This window comes from Heliangelus exortis, chromosome 2, assembly GCF_036169615.1.
Source record: "Heliangelus exortis chromosome 2, bHelExo1.hap1, whole genome shotgun sequence".
Classification (NCBI taxonomy): Eukaryota; Metazoa; Chordata; class Aves; order Apodiformes; family Trochilidae; genus Heliangelus; species Heliangelus exortis.
The window spans coordinates 28864882-28884727 of record NC_092423.1 but is presented as its reverse complement, the minus strand read 5'-3'; the positions used below and the strand labels follow the sequence as shown (position 1 = coordinate 28884727).

Below are 19846 nucleotides of genomic sequence, written 5' to 3'. Positions count from 1 at the left end.
GTTCTGCCAGTCTGGTTTAATGCTACCATCAACCCTGCACTTTTTGTATTATTTTTTTTTCTTTGCTTGTTTTTGTTATTTCCAGACTTTCTATTTGACATCTGTTATATGTGGCAAAAAAGTTTAAGTATTTATAGAAGTCAGCACCCTGCTGTAACCTCTGGGCTATAATTTGATTTTAAATCAACTTGGAACACCCTTACCAGTGGAAGCATTATAATCTGCTAACTTTCTACAACCTCAACACATTGGATCAAAGTGGAAAGGCTGGAGATGAGAGGCTTTTGTCTCTTTGCCAGGTCTCGTGAAGTGACAGAGATGCCCACCAGTGGGCTGGGGCACGTCTCAGTGCCCACTTTCACAGGGGTAGGAGCTGAATTCCGGTAAAGGGTCTTTCAGCATGACTGCTTGTTAGAAGATGTGTTTCCCAATGGTACCCAGTCAGATTTGGCACATGACGTCTTGGATCAGAGGAGATCCTATAGCACTTGTCCTGTGGATGTGTGAAGTAGAAAGTAAGAGGTGAGAAAGGCAAACAGGGTTTAATACAGAACGAGGTAGCATCCTTCAAACACCTTACTTGACACTTGAAATTGACCAGGAGCTCTTCTGAGTAGAGAAAATTAGTGAGAGTGAGACAGCAGTGGGATGGCCTTCAATCTATGTAGCTTTGCTAACTTTGAAAATCCAGTTTAAAAAAAATAGAACAAGTCATCTTGTTGTCCTTTGTATCTTAAATAACATTTTTTTCACCAATGGTGCTTTCCATTTCCTTCTCCGATGCTTGCTCTTTTACTCTGGTTTTTCATGCATTCTTGATTTTATCAAGAGGCCTATAAGAGCATTTAAAACTTTCTAGGGACAGGAACCCCATTCTCCATACAGCATTAAAATTTCATATGGAAAATTGATAGAATTAAATACATTTGCAAATTATTGTGTATATTTATTTGGTTTTAAGACTTTGAGTACAATGTACTAATTTTCTGTTTATTGGGAGATTTCAATCTGGAAATCAGATAAGGTCAGTAGCATACAGAATATGGATGAAGATGTTTGACAATAGTGAATAGACTATATATGGCTTTACATAAACACATAGATGCAGCAATTCAGCAAAATTACTGCAAGATTCTTGTCTAGTCATGATTTATGTGTAAGAACTAATTTCAGTTTTCATTAAAAGCTATCCTGAAAAGATGCTTTTAAATTCAAAATATTGCAAATTAGAATTGGTTTAATATGTCCCCACTTTTCAACATTAAGAAATATTGGAATTGAATGAGGTGGATAATGAGGTGGTGATACTGTCCAGCACTCAATGAATATGGAAGGTGAAATAGCCAGGCAAATATTAGCAAAGATATTTCACTTGTAAAAGATGTCTTGTAGGATGATGGAGTAGGTGCTTTCTATCTGATGCTTACTCATTTTGTATTAAACCATGACGCAGAGTTGGTTTTATCAACCACAAATGGCTCAGCTGATTATGTATTAGAGTAACATCAGAAATGTGCAATTTTCATATGCTTTTATAGCCAGCACCTCACAAGGAAATGTTGTGGCCAATGCATTTAGCCACCTTAGACTCGTCTGTCTTGAGACTGCATATTCGTTTACAACTAGGTAAACAGTGTATGTTTTCTGACAGTAGTTTCAAACAAGATTTGAACTGAGAAAATTTTTGAATTAACTATCAGGTCCAAGCTATTTCTAGTATTAGCACACCATAATAACCCTTGAATTAACAAGTTCATCTTAATGTTTGCTGATGCTACAATGTTGGATTGTATTTGTGTAAAAAAAAACCAAATTATTGTTCTTTTCAGCTGTTCACTTGCCATTGATTATTAAACAAAATGTCTTATGCCATAAAATGTTTGCATAATGCACAGTGAACTTATGATAATTAAATAGATCTCTTCGTTTACTTCTTGGTTTTAGGTTAAATTTTTTCCGAGATGTTTCAGAGTTCAGAGTACTAGCGTGTGGTGGAGATGGAACAGTAGGCTGGATTTTGGATTGCATAGGTAATCAACAGCATTTGCAAAGTTTTGCTTGACTCATGTTTTTCATTTTACAAGCAAGATCTTGTTTATTTATTTTTTTTAAGTTTATTAGTTTGGGACATGATTATTTTTAAGGATATTCAAATTGTAAACAAGTCCGATGTTTGTAGTCTTCTGGTTTCCCAGAAGGCAAGCAATTTCAATCAATCTGTTTTAATTTCAGTTCAAAGTCTATTCCACAGACTTAATAAAATCTTAGTTGTTTCTTTTAAGACCAATATTACCAGATAATTTGTTTTTTCAGTTATCAAAATTTTCTTATGCTCCACTATCCCATAATGGAAGTGATGGGCTAGCATCCATTTTGGTTTTGGAGTTCTTTCAGTCAGTTGGCCATAAAATCCTTTGTAGATATCATTAGAAAGACCAATAAGTCAAGATTGAGACTTAAACATATCAAGGCTTATTAAGTAAAATATGTTCTATACGATATGATGTTTTCTTTGACTCTAGAGGGGCTGCAGAGAAGAAAAAAAAAAGATAAAGGAAAAGAAAAGAAAAGAAAAGAAAAAAAATTAAAAAGGAATGTGTTCTGATGGAGAGGTCAAATGAATCAATTGAAAGTTTGGATGAATAGTGCTTAAAAGTGTGTGCTTTGTGGGAGATGTGAACCAGAATACCTTTTAAAGTTCAGTGAAATGTAAAAACGATGTCAATGAGGAATGGATGACAGCAAAAGCATAATTCTAATCTTGGTTTGAAAAAAAAAAAAACAAACCAAAGAACAACACCTTTGGCAAATGCAAACTATTGATTGTAACTCTCAAATAACTTAAAAAAATCCTGAGTCAATGCACATAACTAACAGATGCACTGCCTAAACCGTGGGTGAAGTTTTGCAGCTATTAATTGTGTCATACCTGTTTTCCATGAAGTCTAAAATGCCATGTGCTTTCTCCTTCAGTGGCATTATTTGAATAAAATACTATCTTCTGCAGAAAAAATTCTGTGGTGCAAAAGAAATTATTTGGAGTTTCCAGAATCCCATTTGTTTAGATTTACAGGAAATAGGGTTTTAATGGTGTCTTTTAGCAAACAAAGCCCTTTGGCACAAGTTGTGCATATGAAGTTTATGTAGGCACCTCTTTTGAGAAACAGACACTTTCTAGTTGGATCTTTTCTTTCCTCATCTCCTGATATACAAAGAACCTTAGTTAAGTGCTAAGCAAGAGGGGAAAAAAAAAAAAAAGAAAAAGAAAAAGAAAAGAAAAGAAAAGAAAAAAAAAAAAAGGATGAAAAGAAACAACCCCATGAAAAAGAAAAAAAGTCAATTTTTTTTCTCCTCAATTTAAGACTTCTGACCTTTATTTATTTATTATTCTATTCAGTGTTAAATTCTCTTAAAGATTTGTAGTGCACTGCTTTAATAAATGCTGTCCTCCTAAATGATTGAAAAGAGAATCAGATAAATAATGTGATGTCCCAGCCACATCCATTGGATAGATGAACTCCTACTGGGAATTGCTGCTGTTTGTGCATAATTCTGTGGACAAATTAGGCAATCCTTTAACTAGTCAAGTATAAAATTTAAACTAGACATACTACTCATTCCAATTAAATGAAGAATTAAAAAAATTATCTATTTGAAATTTCATACCTGGGGATATCTGCCTCACTTTCAGAAAGGCTTTATTTCATAAAAGGGTTTCTCATTGGATTTTGAATACATCCTTTGGTTTGAAATGCTAAAAAAAGTGTAGGTAAAGAGTCAAAAGGCACTGTAGGTTCATGGATTTCAAAATAATACTTATTGAATACAAAATATTGGCTTAGAGACATCATCAGGTAGATCACTACTCATTTTAAATATCAGCTTTGATTCCTGATGGGCAAAGCCTTGGTGTTGGTTCCAAGGAGTTCATGGTAATGGTGCTCCTGTGTAGATGCTAATCCAAATAAATACACAGCTAAACACATTTGGTCACTGAGATGAAAAAGGTCAGGAGTCCTCTTATTATTCATGCCCTTAACTATTACTCCTTTGGATTCCTAGGTGGGAATGGCAGAGTTGAAACCACCAGAGAGCACACGTTCAGTCTTGGAATGATCTTGAGTGTCATTGTTTATGAATGTTTATCACAAATCCTTGTGATAACAACTGAATAAATTAGGATTAGGGAATGAACATTTACTGGAGAAAGGGCTGTATAGTGGAGCACTTGGTGAAATGCTTGTTGCTGAGCAAGCAGTATAACCTCCTATATGAAATATGTATCACTGTCTTTCACTGAAACAAAACCTATCACAGTTACTGTATCAGCACCTACAATTGGATTTTTTTGTTCCTTAGTTGTTTTTCCTTCTTTATTCACAGAGAAAGCAAACTTGATTAAGCATCCTCCAGTTGCTATCCTGCCTCTGGGGACTGGAAATGATTTAGCAAGGTGTCTGAGATGGGGAGGAGGTAAACACAAATTAAAATACAATTCATTATGTAATTAAAAGGAAAAAAAAAACCAACAAAAAACCTCTTGCATCAAAGTCTACTCTCAACATTAGTATTTCTTTTTTATCATGTATGTAAAAAACAGTTATCACCTTTCCTATTTTTGGAATTAGCTGTCTGTAAATGTTATATGAAAAGAAGAAATGTCATGAATTTATAGATTTAAAGGCTATAATAATTCTCCATACCTTGTTTGTAGCTTCTGCTGTCACCAAAAATGCTCCAAGTTGCAATGACAGTAGTATATATTTATTTGGTTGGCTTTTTACCATCTGTGTTACAGTTATTTCATTAATCAGTACCTTATAAAGGGAATATTTTCAAATGGGCTTTAATTGGGGCTGTTCTGAAAGGGTTACTGAAAACAGCTAATAATGGGCTTAGAGTGATTTCATCTTTTTTAATATTCATAAATATTAAATGGAAAATGTGTCTCAGCCTCAGACTAGTTCCTTTGATCCACTTCTCTTTTCCTATGGAGGATTCCAGACAATAAGTGCTGTGGTGCTATTTATCAGGAAATGAGAAGGCAAAGAATGCTGAAAGGAGAATCTATGTAAAGTCAAACCTTTGATACCCTTTGCATCCTTTCCTTATATATATGGAGCCTTACTCTCCAATAACTTATTTCTAGCCAAGATTTGCATTACAGGGTAACTTGAAGGAGATACAAAGAAAAATTTAGGCAGGACTCAGCCTCTGGTGAAATTGTCAGTTTCATTTCAGGTCATAGCTGGTCTTTTCAGAAGATATGTGTATTTGGAACCTGGCTTTTATTTGGAACTTCTCAGTCTTTATAGATAGTCTCTTCCTTATTATAGCAAGTTTCCTTTCCAAATGTCTGTCTTGTTACCAGAGAGTCTTTAGAAAATTTTCAGGGGTTTCCATGCTATAGAACTTATTTGTTAATCATGATGTTGTGTCAAATAAATTTGAGGTCCTCCTTTATTTTCTTTTTCATGACAGGTGGTTGTTTGTTCACATAGTCTTAGGAAAGAAATGAAGAAAAAACAACTCAAAATCTGAGCAACTCATCCTTCCTTCACTTTCTGAACAATTCATGGAGTAATATCCTAAAATAATTCAGGTTGGAAGTGGTTGCAGGAAGTCACTTTCATGTCTCCTGTTCTATACAGATCAGCCATGAGGGCATTTCATTATGTTAGTCAGGACCTGTCCATCCATCCACTTCTATTTATTTACCTTCTGGTTTGAGTGATTTCATCTACACTAAAGTAGAAAAAGTCAGTGTGTAAATATTCTGGCTTTCATCATTCTTTGCCCAATTGCTTTGAGCTATAGTGCCATAACACTGATTTTCTGGAACTTCCATAGATGGGAGAGGAGTCAGGGCTTCCAGACACTAAGTTGTTGGTGAGTGATTTCAGGGATGCAGACAAATGGAATTGTGCATGCTGCCATTATGCAATGGTTAGTGGTGACTAACAAAACCATACTGTATAACCATAAAGAAATACATCAGTAATGGGTCTTGAGCAGGGAGGCTTTGAATGGCTTTGCTTGCTAAAACTGTTAATGACCCAGAAGTTACATATTGCTTGAATATGAACATTTTCTGATTTGAAGAAGGAATGAATCCACAGTTCTTAGATATCTGTTGCAAAATTGTTTCATCTGAATAGTATTTAAGAGTTGATAATATCACTTAATAAAATTCCCACACTTTTTATGCATGCACACATGGATACTTTATTGTTCACACACTCCTGGTTGTGCGCACATTTTCTATTGAGTTTAGTATACAGAGATAGTGATTTATTTAAGTACCTGTAAATAATTCTTGGCAAGTAAGATTATGATCTCTCTAGTAAGAGTATGATCTCTCTACAGAGCTGGATAAGGCTCATAAAGAAGCTGTTGAAAGATTGTAAAACGTTAGTTCTGCTGATAAGTCACCACTTATTCATTTCAAATTTTGGATTTGCTATGCTAAACCACATTGAAACGAGCAACAAAAATAGTATACAGCTTTTAACTTTTCAGTCTCTTCTCCAAATTTTTTCAGAAAAATCTCTACAGTATGTCTTTTTCCACAAATTTTGACACCAGGGTGATTTAAATATTAAGATTGTTTCATAGGTAGAACATTTTAGAAAGTGTAACCTTAGCTTTTTGCATAACTGCTACAATAGCTTGGAAAAGTCAAGAAATTTCTAAAGATAAAATTATTTTTAGCTGTATAAATCTGATGTCCAGTGAAGTCTAGAATTAACCTAAGTTACATTAATTTAGCTGAGTGCAGAAACTAGCTTTGTAGTTGTATCCTTTTAGTGACAGGTACTGGAAAACTGTCAATACTTCAAACACACTCCTGCGTAGTTTCCTTTTTTTTTAATCATCTAGAATGAGAAAGAAAATATAACGAAACATTATTATCTTTGATTAAGTAATTGTTTTCATGTTTTGCTAGGTTATGAAGGTGAAAATTTGATGAAGATCTTAAAAGACATTGAGAACAGCTCAGAGATTTTGCTGGACAGGTGGAAATTCGAAGTAATACCCAATGACAAAGATGAGAAAGGAGACCCAGTGCCTTACAACATCATTAATAACTACTTTTCTATTGGCGTGGTAAGACTTATGCTTATTTTTAAGTGGTTTACTTTATCTGTTTTGAATAAATATTTGCATCACATGTCTTCAAGTGAGGAATTGTTGGCTACAGATCAATTAGAATGTTATTTTGCTGGTGAAATGAATACACAGGTGACTGACAGCAATTTACATAAATTTTATTTCACACATACAAACTAGAGTTGTTTTTCAGGACCTTCAACCTTCCCATCTATAAAGGGGGTATTTGTATTGTTCCTAATAGCTTATGAGCAGCTGTAGCACGAAATTTAGATTGCTGTTATGAAGGTCCTGTAAAAACAAAAGGAAAATAATCACTTAATGAGAACTCTAGGTAACCTTTTCCTTTAGTATTCACATTATCAGAACTGTTTAAAAGAACAATGGCATTCTTAATTTCTTCAGTGCAGTTTTAAATAATAAAATATTATAATTGCATTTATATTGCATTTATCTCCTACAACCAGTGTTGCATTCAAGATAAAAAATTGAACTGAAATTATACAGTGCTAAGATTTTAATACTATTAAGTACAATATAAATTACTTGTAGATTACTGCAGGAAAATATCAGGCTCTGTGCCAGGATCTGCGGACAACCAGAAGATTCAATTTTCAATATAAAATTTGAAATCCATGAATTTAGTAACCTTGATATTATGATTCTTCATGTAATAGTGATGTGAGCACCAGAAAATTATATCAGGAATGGACAAAAAATATGGTAATATGATGTTTTTGAAGGAGTAAGATCTGCTAAGTTCATCATACGTGGAATATGTGAAATGCCTGCTTCCTAATTTCTTTGGTGTGAATAAGGCAAAGCAAATGGAGAAAATCAGAAATTGGATTTTAGATGTGAAAATTGTTTAATTTTTACATTAGGTATTGTTTATAATAATTCTTGAAAATCCAGGTAATATGTTTGTCTAAGTAAACAGACAAAGTAATCAAACTTGGCTACAAATGAAGTAAACCAAATTTTATGAAAGCAAAACTGTACTTGGTGCCTCAGGTAAACTTTGGCAAGTACTGACCTGGGAAAGCAAAAATGTACCACAATGCTGCACACCTGTCTGTAGATGCTGATATCCAAAAAGATAGCTGCAGTCAAGCCTAAAAAAAAAAAAAATTCTAGTATTTCCTACGATGTTATATTAAGAGAAGTAGAACAGGATTCATATAATGGAAGATGATATTCACAGAACCACAGAAAATCACTGGGTCATATATCCATTCTTCTCAGTGTCAGTGATGCTTACCTAATTCCTGGCAGATAATCATCCAGTTTGTCTCTACAAATGCCCAATAAAGGAAATTTCTTTATTCTCCTGTGTATACAGACTTACTGTATTACTTTATTCTCCTTACTCTGAACTTTCTTTGTCATATCGAACCTGAATAGTTTTGGTGTAGCCTGGAACCAGGTATTTGTACTATACAGAGCAGAGAAGGAAAGCAAATTATTCTATTTCTCTGTTAAATTGCTTACTACTTTCTAGAATATCATCCCATAGACTTTTGTTCTGTAGCCTTTCTGTCTCCAGTTTGTTCAACCTCTCTTCACAGAAAATGTTTGCTAGACATCTGATCATATGTGTTGCTTTTATCTGTGTCCAGATTGTGAATTCAGTCCTTTTGGTCCATGTATCTCTGGAACCATATTGCTCCCAGTTAGACATAATGCTACATTTGGTGTCTTATCAGCACTGAGTGGAAAGAAGGAATTATTAATGTATTGCAGAGGATACCTTTATCAAAAAAAATCAGCCTTCTTAATATTAGCATGGGTTTCTTTATTCATATTCGACTTGTGATTCATTGCTGATTTCAGATACTATTTTGAAGAACCACTGCATATCTTATTTGGGGTTTTTGCAGGTGATTCTTCCTGACTACCTGCAGCAACTTACACTTCATGGAATTAAATCCTGTCTGATTTTGTACTGTTTCTCCAAGGCAGTGTGAAGCTAATGGTAACCTACAACAAATTGCACATTGGCTTACAGATTTGTGCCAAATAATAAGCATGGTCTCTAATCCAAAAGGGAATAGAACCTGCTTTCTGAATTTTTTAACTATATGGCAACAATTTGACAACAAACAATGTTGTCAATGTTCACCTTTTGTTAAAAGGGCATAATTTTTCTATAGCAGTTTCAGAGGTCTTGTACTATATGTACTATATTATGTATAAGTACAAGAAAAAAAGTCAGAAACAAAGTGGGATGTAGCAGCTGAATGAATTTGTGTTAAACCTGTTGAAAGCACAAAGCACAGTGGAACTATACAAAGTGTAAGTCAAGCTGTGTTTCAGTTTCAAAGCAGGAGCTAGAAAATATCTAAGAGCAATGTAGAATAAGATAAAGATTTTTCAAGTGCTCTCATCCATCATTCTGTCAGGATGGCAAGGTACCAGGAAAGAAGATCCATCTGCTTCCCAATAATACTGGAGTCACTGAAACAAGTTAAATATCCAAGAATATTGTGTATTAAAGCAGTCGAGCTATACTTTAAAAACCAAAAGCAACAACAACAACAACAACAACAAAAAAAACCCAGCCCAAAACAAAACAAACAAATCCTTCCTCAAGAATATAACAGAACCATCTGAAAATGGAAGCTTGTTTTGGAAAGTCATAGATTTGGTGAGCTGGAAAAACATAACTGATAATGTTAGAGGACAGATAAGTAGGAATGATAGAGCCAGGAAACACCAGGCCACCTGTCAGACAGTGGCAGGTCCAGTGACTTACACATTTTAGAGAAAGTAAAAAGTTACTTTCCCCATAATATACACAACCAGCTTTAGCAGTCCTACATTCATGAACTGATTTGGTATTACCTGAGTGATCCTCAAAAACAGAGTTCAATAATGTTAGTAATTATTTAGACTTTCACTAAATGCTTGGTTGAACAGAGCATGTGGAAGCCTGGAAGGAGAAGCCATCCTTTATACCTAGGGGCAGGAAAATCGGGAGACAGAGCAAGAAACCTCTGCTACTTAGGTCTGCTGTGCTTTCTTTTCAAGGTGGATAATCCAGAGGAATGATTCAGTGTTTCTCTTTACCGAGGCTGTCTTCTTGGTCTTAGGAGAGGCAGGACAAACCCAGGAGTTCTAGGAACAAGCCATAGATGTGCAGGATGGAGGCAGAGTTGTGTAGGAAAAATTGCTGTGGAGGCTTAGAGTTTGAATTAGCTGACTGAAATCTGAGAGGTAATATGAACTAGGCAAAGTCTGTTCGCTGATAGGATAATAAATTATATGATATTGACTCATATTCTTTCTTAAATCCTTTTTTGCAGCTCACTTCCTCTTGGATTAGTCAATAAAAGTTCCTGGAAAATTAGCCAGACTGACCTGATTTTCTAAGTCCTGGAGTACAAGGGAAAAAAAAAAAAAAAAAAAAAATTAAAAAACCCTTAGGAAATCAGGCAAAAATTCTAATGGAATTCTTTAAAGAAAAATATTATTGTTATTTAATATCTCACAATGAACAAATTGTATTCCTAAAGATAGTGTGATTTTTTACACTTGTTATGCAAAGAACTTAAACATTTTTTTTTAAATATTAATTGTACTTAGGTAATGACTGACCTCAAAAAAGCTAAAAATATTCAACCAACAATCTATCTATTACCCATTGACTGCCTTCGTTGTTGCTCACAGCACTTCCAATTGTTTTTCGTTTAGTGGGTTGTAATGCTGGAAGAAATTATGAATAGATTTGCATTGCTGTTAAGATGAAAATCCTGAAGTGGGTTTTCCAGAAGCAAGCCTAGTTTTTAATTTACTGTTCTGCTACTTTTTAGAGTTCAGCCTTTATGGAGTCAAAATTAGGTAAATGTGAATACTGATACTGAAAATCTTTTACCATAAACATTTTCTTCCTCTATTTTTTTTTTTTTTTTTAACTTTTAAACAAGACATACGTTTATTTGATGTTAATAGGAAATCAAATATTAACAATACTGCTTAACTATCATTTGAATGTTCTTAACTGCATAGAGTAGTACAGAGCATATGCTAATAAGCCCCTTGCAGCTCTGTAATTAGAGTGTTGGAGCATAGTAAGCTGAACCTGCAAGCATCTGCATTGTCTTATACTATAAGTTTGTAAAGGAAGAAATACTATAGAGGTAGATTTCAAGGCAAATCATACTAGCTAAAGTGTGGCACAGTTTAACTTTCCTTATGTTAAAATGGTAAAGATACCATTCTAAAAAATGGTAGTAGTTCTCATTGGTGTTAGTGCAGTATTCAGGGTGTAAGAGTAAACCAAATGCTATAGTGATGATGGATATTTGCAGATAGCAGTTGTAAAGATTATACTAGTAACCATTGTATAGCTTTGTGTTTAACAAGAAATACTCTGTATGAATGACTAATGAGGTAACACTGATTTCCACCTCAGTTTTGTTCCTCTTGGACTGGATTCCATTCTCATTTTAAGCTAAGTCATATTTTTACCAGGTTATGTACCTGTTGTCTATAGAAATAACATACATAATCTCTCTGTTCACACTTAGGTGGATTGCCTAATGGTCTGGCCAGAAGGACTTCAAGGGATATTTTCACAACTGTCACAACCCCTATAGCAACAGAATGTCTTGGAGGCTTACATTCTTTGCAGGTCCAGAATTGCTTCTCCATTGTCTAGGCTGCTCACCCAAGTACATGCTTTAGGTTTGAGCCTCCTTGGGATCTTTGCTACCAATACTCTTCTGTATACATATCCTGAAGAGTAATTGCCAACAGAATCAAACTCCTTAGGAAGATGAAAGCTGAAGCTAATCTTACTCAGACCACTTCATTTACACAAGATACTTAAGATGTGGAAAACATCTTATCTGTCTACTTAATGAGACAGGATTTAAATAAGAATCTTCCAATACCCTTTCAGCTGAAACTTTGAATACATCTGCAAACACATGCACAAGGACATACTTAAGGAAAAGAAAAAAAAAAAGTAGAATGCTCTAGGACAATAATTAAGACAGTAACCTGGAAGAGAACGGTTCCATCTGTTGTTTTTTTGTAGTGTGATTAACATGTACATGACAATTCAGAGTCTTCCACTACTGTGAATGACTTATTTTCTAGCATCAATAGATACAGAATTGTAATGCCAAAACAGAACTTCTGCAAGTAGAACACCTCAGTCTTTCATTGAGACTTTACAACATGTGATAATTGATTTCATAGCAATATGGTGATATTCTCACTTGGATGATCTTCAACAACAATATTTTTTGCAAGCGTGTTTAGTTAAGGCAGTAAAGATATCTAAGTGTGCCTGGAAAAGTTCTGTAAGTCAGTATTATTTGCTGGAATAACAAAACAACAACAACAAAAAATCAGCTAACAGGTAGGGGAGAAACATCTTTCAAACTAGTGAGTAATGCTACACTCAGGATGTGTCGACTGCAAAATTGTGATCCAAAAAAAGTAAAGGGCTAAAACAAAAACAAAAATAAAGGTACTTTTATGACACCTAATATGTTGCTATCCAAATGCACTATCACATAGATATTTGCATGGTCATGATTTAATATCCTTCAGCCTTAACCAGTCACTAAGAGCCTTCTATTCTGTCAGTGGGAAAAAAAGATGACTGCTTAATTCTCATAATCATAAATTTGAACTTGTTATCGGTCTGCATCCCCATCACTGTGCTCTGTCATTAACCTCCACTTCCATTAGATCTCCTTAATTATTTTTTTTTCTGAAACTAGAAAAACAAACAAGCAAACAACCTAAATCAGACGAAAACAAATAAACAAAAAAAAACTACATCTGTAAGAATGAAGCCAAATTAGAAGCCAAATTTCTGTTTTTCTCTGGAAATAACAATTCAATATAAACTTGGGGGTATCAGAATTTTTAGTGAGAGTCTGAGTTGTTCCTCTAATAGAGAGTGTGATCCAATCAGCTTTTGTTTCATGTGTTTTATCTTAGGGTATGTTTATTTCTGCAAAAAAATTAGTTTACTGTGGTATATATCATATACCAAAAGGAGTGAAATTTAGTTTTGTGTTCATAGCTGTTAAGAATAATTTTTTTTTCTATAGGGGAAGATCCTAAGGACACTTCATTTGCTATTTAGTCCCTGATTCAATATAGAATTTAAGCACATACATAATACTAAGTCACTGTGACATTCAGATATGTTTTTAAACTTTCCTGATTTAGCAGACCAGTTGGATACTCTGTTAAATTTTTTAACCACTTTCATTATTATGACTGCACAAATGCACATGGTGAATTCTGGGCATTTGGGGTAGGGTAGTTAATAATTCAAGTGAGATTTGTTAGTATAAATAACTAAAAATCACGTTTATTGGTTTGCTGAACTAATGTGAATATAAGCACATGCTTAAGTGACTTTGTGAATCTTAATCATCACTTTGAATGTGATAATGAAATGCTGTGATATACTACATTATTTCTGTGCCCGTGAGGGAAAGAATATTTCTTAAATAAACAATATTGCTGTTCTGAAATCCAAGTAACTTTTTTCTGCTGAAAAGGGTTAAGAGAATGAACAGTCCATTGATTGCTATACGAATGTAAATACAGTTTATAAAAATATGTATTGATATTTATCAGTACGTATTGGGTTTATCTGTCTTGTTGCCAAATCTATAGAAGTGATTGCTCTATCTGTTGAGACAATTCTGCTCCCTTTCAGAAGAAGCCTGTTCAGAACAGCTTCATTCTGATTTGTAAAAATATTTATTGAGATATTGCTAGTAGTTCAACCTATAGTTGTCTTGTTTAATCTTCAAACATTGCTAATCTTTTACAAATTAGTTATTTTTACAGGGTTTTGCTGTTTGTACATAGGAACAACCATCTTTATTCTTTTCAGCTTTTGTTGCTATTGAAATCCTTCAGCAGAAATTTTGGACATAATATGTGGCAAATAGAGTTGATGAAGGGCATTTTGTTGCAGGTGGTTATTTTTCTCATATGGCAGAAAGCCACAAGCACATATCACATGCCATGGAAAGCTAGATCTGTACAATAATTCTTAGGTAAAGCATAATAGGAGCCTCTCTGTAGGTTTCCCCTCAGTTATGTCTCTCTGGACATGGAGAATGTGAATTCCACAGCTAGAAGTACTGAGCTGTAGAGCTGGTATTATCTGTATCACAACACTGCTGGTGGTGTTTCCTGCTAGCTGGTTTCCTTGTGCCGCAGTGGTTTAGGTTACCTTGTAAACCCTTCTTGCCATCATAATTTTCTACCATTCATGCAGAGAATGGTAGCTTTATAGCTTACTTTACTGCTTAATGAATCTCAGTACTACAAAAAAATCAGTTTCCTGAGGTACCATTTATTGTGTTTTGTATAAGTGTAAAGAAAATCAAAGAATTTAGGTTATTCCTACTGTTTGTTTCATTATTCATTTATTTTAAGTGTAGTGCTAAGATGTGAATGTATGCCAGACTGCTAGAACATCCTGAAAATACACATGTATATCATATGGATAGATTGAGAATTGTGCGTGTAATTTCCCTTATGGAACAGTGAGAATACTGGGGACTGTGCTGAATTCACTGTTGTTTTTTGTCAGGTTCAGTGGAAATACAGTTCTGTGGGCTATATTTACATTACCAAGTAATTTGGCTCAGTAGGAGTGCAACAAATGATGCTGAGTCCCTTCTGTCTATGAAGCATGTAGTTTGGGAGTCTTAATTTAAACTGGATATAGTCTGTTCCCCTGCAATGAACTCTTCTGGCATCTATTTGTCCTAAAGTGACCTAAAGGACTGGTCATTGGCTTGGCCTGTATGTCTCCATATTATGGGATGAGCCAGCCATGCTGAATGCGTTTCCTTCCAAAGATATCTGGCTGAGATGCACCAGTGTTCACTTCAAACAGAATCAAAGGAAATGGGGATGATGAAGGGAATTAAAATTTCATTGCTCCTCCAACAGTTATGCAATAAGCCTGAACAAGTCATATAGGAGTACAATGCATCTAACTTTGACTTTCCTTCTTCCCCTCCTATTTTTCCATGTAGATTTTTTTTTTCTTTAGGCATTTCGGGTATTTAATACTCTCTTTCATTTAACTTTTCATGATGAGGTTAGAACAATGCTGAATACCTTGAACAAAGAAAGGCTCCCTTGTTTTAGATTTATGAGTAGCTCATGCACCTGCTATCACTTATTACCCATTCCTGTCATGTAAAATTACTCTTCTGGTGTGAAATCAAAGGCTAGAAAGTGACCTGTTTCCTATAGCCAGTAAAAACTTCAAGAGGAATCACTAGGAGACTCTGACAGTTACCTAAATCCTTCTCTTAAATATATAAGGGACTTGGAAAATAGAACGATTTATAAACTTGAGAAGATACATGTTAAGTTTAATGATTGAGAAAATTATATTAAATAAAATAGAAATAAATGTTAAAACTTCACTAAACAAATACTGATACTATAAAGAGAGTTTTTATAGGCCAAAATGCAATAAAATGAAACCTTCAGTCCTCTAGTGTTTTGTCTTACCTTACCTTAGCTGGTACATATATTGAGTCTTGTATGTTCAGGGGATTTGCAAGGGTGTGGTTGTGGTTTTTTCTGTTTTTTGAAGGGGTTGCATTTATTTTGGTAAAAGCAGGGTCTATAAAGCAGCCTAAGCAACAGCCACTCTCACAGATTACAGTTATAAATGAGACTATATATGCCTAAAGACATAATTAATCTGCAATGAGCTTGGAACATCTCCGTAGCTAAATGCAACTAAATCAGCTACACAGTGTGTAATTAACTTACAAGTATATTAGTGCTAGTACAATATTATTTATTACATGTGTACGTTATTTTCTCCATATAAGATTTGTACTGTAATAAGTAATGATTAAGAGTTCATTATAGTTTTTCATTCATATTATCATAATATAATTGTGATGTATGTTTATCTTGTTAATGCTGTTACTCTTAGTTGTTCTTAAAAGAAATGTCAAGGATATCAGGAAAATATGATGCTATTTTTTTTTCCACAGACTGAGAAGCATCTGTATTCAAGTGAAATTGAAATTTAGTCCTTGTCTTCATTTTGTAATTCTGCTTGTTAGTGATAACAAGAGCATATTGAGAAAAGGTAGAAACCAGCAATACTTTATACTGAAATTGAGAGGAAGGTGAATGAACTTTAAGGTTGGTCATAAGACTCACGCTGAGCTTGAAGTAGGAATAGCTTATAGAACTGAGAAGAAAGGCAGGGATTTTGAAGACATGTCAGGCTAGCAAAGGAGATAAATTGCATCTGTAAACAGAGTTTGTGAAATGTGCAAGCAGAATATAAGGTGGGCTGTGTGTACACTGATACCTTAATTTTTTAAGCTACAAAATGTGTCTCTGTGTACACATATGAAACTATGTGAAAAAATAGCTCAGGTTTAAATTGTAAGCATTTTGTTTCCATGTGAGCATTAGTCCTGATATGTGTTGAAAAGTTTATGTAAATGAGTTACTTTACTGACTTCCCCATTACAACATCATTTACCTTTTCCCCACGCCATTAAAGATCCTGTCTCAGAACTTTACTTTCACAGGTCTACCAGAGCCCTACTGAGTCTTTTCAGACTGCCTGTCTGTAGCTGAGAGTGACCAAAGAAATCATGATCATGCTGACTCAAGTGCCCATTGAGGACATGAAGTACAGTTATTTCTGAGAGCACAGTATTAAAAACCCAGTCTATTACAGGTAACAAAGAGGGAGATCCATTTTATATGCATTTTATATCTAATTAAATTTTTATATATTTAATTATAAACATTTAAGAAACCAATTTCTAAATTAATTAATTGTTTAGAATTACTTATTGGTTAGAAAATGAGCAGTATGATAGCTGTTGGAAATTTTTTCCTCTGCATTCTGATTGGCTTAGTTGAGAAGAACAGTCCATCTGCTGACTGAATTCAAAGTTGCTAGAAAATTCATCTGAGGTATTGATCCTTTGAGTGCATGATGAATATGGTATAATGGTATTTTAGCATGTGTTATGTAGTCATAGCTGGAAAACTCATAAAAGAGTAAGACAGCTATTCTGGCTGAAGACACAGGGATAAAGAGGAGAAATAAGCAGAGAAGTCTGAGTTTTAAAGTGAGCGCCTGCATATTTAAGAAGAAATCTGGTGTGTGACTTGTGAATTGGATGTTAAATAGGCACAGGGAATTTTTGTTTCAGCATCCACCATGCAGTCATATGTAAAAAGATGCCTGTGCTCAACCTTGAGCCTACATAGCAGATAACTCTTTTTTAATATCCAGCAAACAGTATTTAGGATGAAGTTTTTAGTTCTGAGAGACTTGCATATATTTGAGAAGAGTTTATGTCACAAGATGTATCCAAAAAACCAATGGGTATACCAGTCATTTAAACTATATGCATCATTGATTTCATGCTATATACAGCAGGGAAATATTATGGAGAAAAAAAAATATATCTCAGAAACCTAGAATTATCTGTCTGCCATTTAGAATTTTGTACATAGCTAGAGTTGATAGCTTAGCTGAGATTCCAGTGGTACAAAAACACTCTTTATATCTCCAGATCTGCATGTTTTCTACATTTTCATGGCAAAGTCCCAAAAGGAACATGATTTAACTAAACTGAAAGTGGGTGGATTTAGCCAAGAAACACTTAGTCTTATGTTACCATCCAAACCAGGTGGAACTAGAGGCAAATTACTGAACATAAGTTATTACATGTTCTTATTGGAACAATTTGTACCAAAGAGCCTTTACAGACACATAGCCAAATAACTCTCTTTCCACTGTTTGTGATTTTACAGTTTATTCATTTAAAGTGGAGTTCTGAGGGTAAAAAGTAGCATGTTCTTTGTTTCTGTGACAATCCCGAGAGTAGGATTACAACATACCAAAGGATCAGTCAAAATTGTTGCCCTTTTGCTGTTATTTATATAACTATTGGCTATGTCACCAAGGCTGAATGGGCTGACATGGCACACCAGAGTAAAAAGTCACAGGACTACACATTTTATCAGTGCTTTCCAGTGCATCCTGCTGGGCAGTCACTCCATAGAGGATGATCCCATAAAGAACCGTGCAAGCACATCAATGCATACTACACTAGGGTAGAGTATGCACCCACTTGCACCTTAGTTTAACACCACCAAGCCAAAAACACTCTTCAGTAAACATCTAATGTCAACAGGGCACCTTTTGCATCACAGGATGTGGCACCATCCTGGTAATGAGGTTCTTGCCTAGAGGACTACAGCCATTTTGGTCCCTACAGTGATGAAGGAAAAGTTCCTCAGATGTTGGTTTGTCTAGGGCATTAGCACACAACTTCCCTTACTTTTCTGCTCTGGCTTTTCAAGTTTCATTTCCCCTATACTCATTGTGTTATGCTTCATAACTCATAATATGAGTAACTAGGCATGAGAAATGGCACCAGTCACTTCAGAGCTGATCATGATATTAGCTTGCTGTCTAGAGATGTTACCCTAAAAATTCTTCACCACCTTTGTCCCACATTTAAAAAGTAATTAATCCCTCTGCCTTGGATGTTACTGCATTACCTCTTTTTTCAGTTGTATCCTTGGCACTCAAAACAAATCGTGCAGTCCATAATGCTAAAGAAAATAAATAGAAAAGTTGGTGGTGTCTGGAGAGGCAGATGCATACTGAAATTCTACGGACTTTTAAACAACTAGTTCTTAGGAAAATCAAGTTCAAACATATTATATAGGTCCAGCCTCACAAGTCTTCAGCAAGGGGGAAAAAAAAATCACTAAAAGTCACAGCCTGGGAGTCAATTCTGAATCTCACATGGTTTGTCTAGATTTCTGCAGCATTTCGATCCCCTTAGAGAGGAGTAGGAAAAAGGTCGGCTGCTTTGCATCTGTAAAATCCCACAGCTGATGAGCAAGAGAACACCTTTTGCTGTTGTAGTCAAACTCCACATCAAGGGGATGATGTCAGGTGTTCATTGACCTGTCTGCAAAGGTTGTCTGTCATCTGACACATTCAGCTGATACAACACCCACCAGAAATATCTAACCATGATCTCTTCTGCTAGGGTTACAGGGAAAGAAATATTCCTACTTCCCAAACAGCAGTGGTTACAAAACCTTCAGGGAAGAGAATATACCCAGCCATAAGCATTGATATCTGGGTAGAAGTTGGATAATACTAAAAATAATTTGTCTTTGGACTCTTGCTTTAAATGAGTGTTTTAAATGGACTCTTGCTTTTTGCTTACTTCTTTTCGTTTCAACGAGAGTTTCACTATAGTGATTCTGTTTCTTTTGTTCTTTCACTTCTCTTCTGACCATGTTATGACACTGAGAGGAGGAAAGACCCTGCTAATGTCTAGAAAAATTGCTATGTTAAGCTGGAAAAAAACAGTGGCACAAGGATTCTTTGATAGTTCCTCAGTTCAGGAACATAACTATCAGTTGAAATACTGGCTACTTTCTGCTTTCTTTGCAAAATTTCTCTGAAGGAAGTTCAACATTTTTGAAGGAATAAAACCTAAACAGTGGAGGTATAATGAGAAAGAAGTAATTTTCTATGATCATTTTTGAAGTTATTAGATTAATAAGCACAGCCTTAGTTAAATGACATTTCTCTTCTTAGGAGTGTTATTGACATTTTGATATGAGACAGAGAGACCTTTAATGAGATCTCAATCAAAGTAATATTTATATAATGATACATGAATTCATAAATGCTAGTCAAATAAAAATGCTG

General features: G+C 34.7%; 1 protein-coding gene across 4 annotated transcripts in view; it reads left to right on the top strand.

Annotated features, from left to right (window-relative positions):
* The window catches only part of DGKB (diacylglycerol kinase beta), a 327271-nt gene that overhangs the window by 127931 nt on the left and 179494 nt on the right, over positions 1-19846 (top strand). For all 4 annotated transcript variants that reach the window (XM_071735359.1, XM_071735357.1, XM_071735360.1 and 1 more), the window contains 3 exons: positions 1945-2030; positions 4384-4473; positions 6947-7107. In XM_071735359.1, the coding sequence (XP_071591460.1) occupies positions 1945-2030; positions 4384-4473; positions 6947-7107 (337 nt within the window). The remainder of the gene's footprint in view (positions 1-1944; positions 2031-4383; positions 4474-6946; positions 7108-19846) is intronic.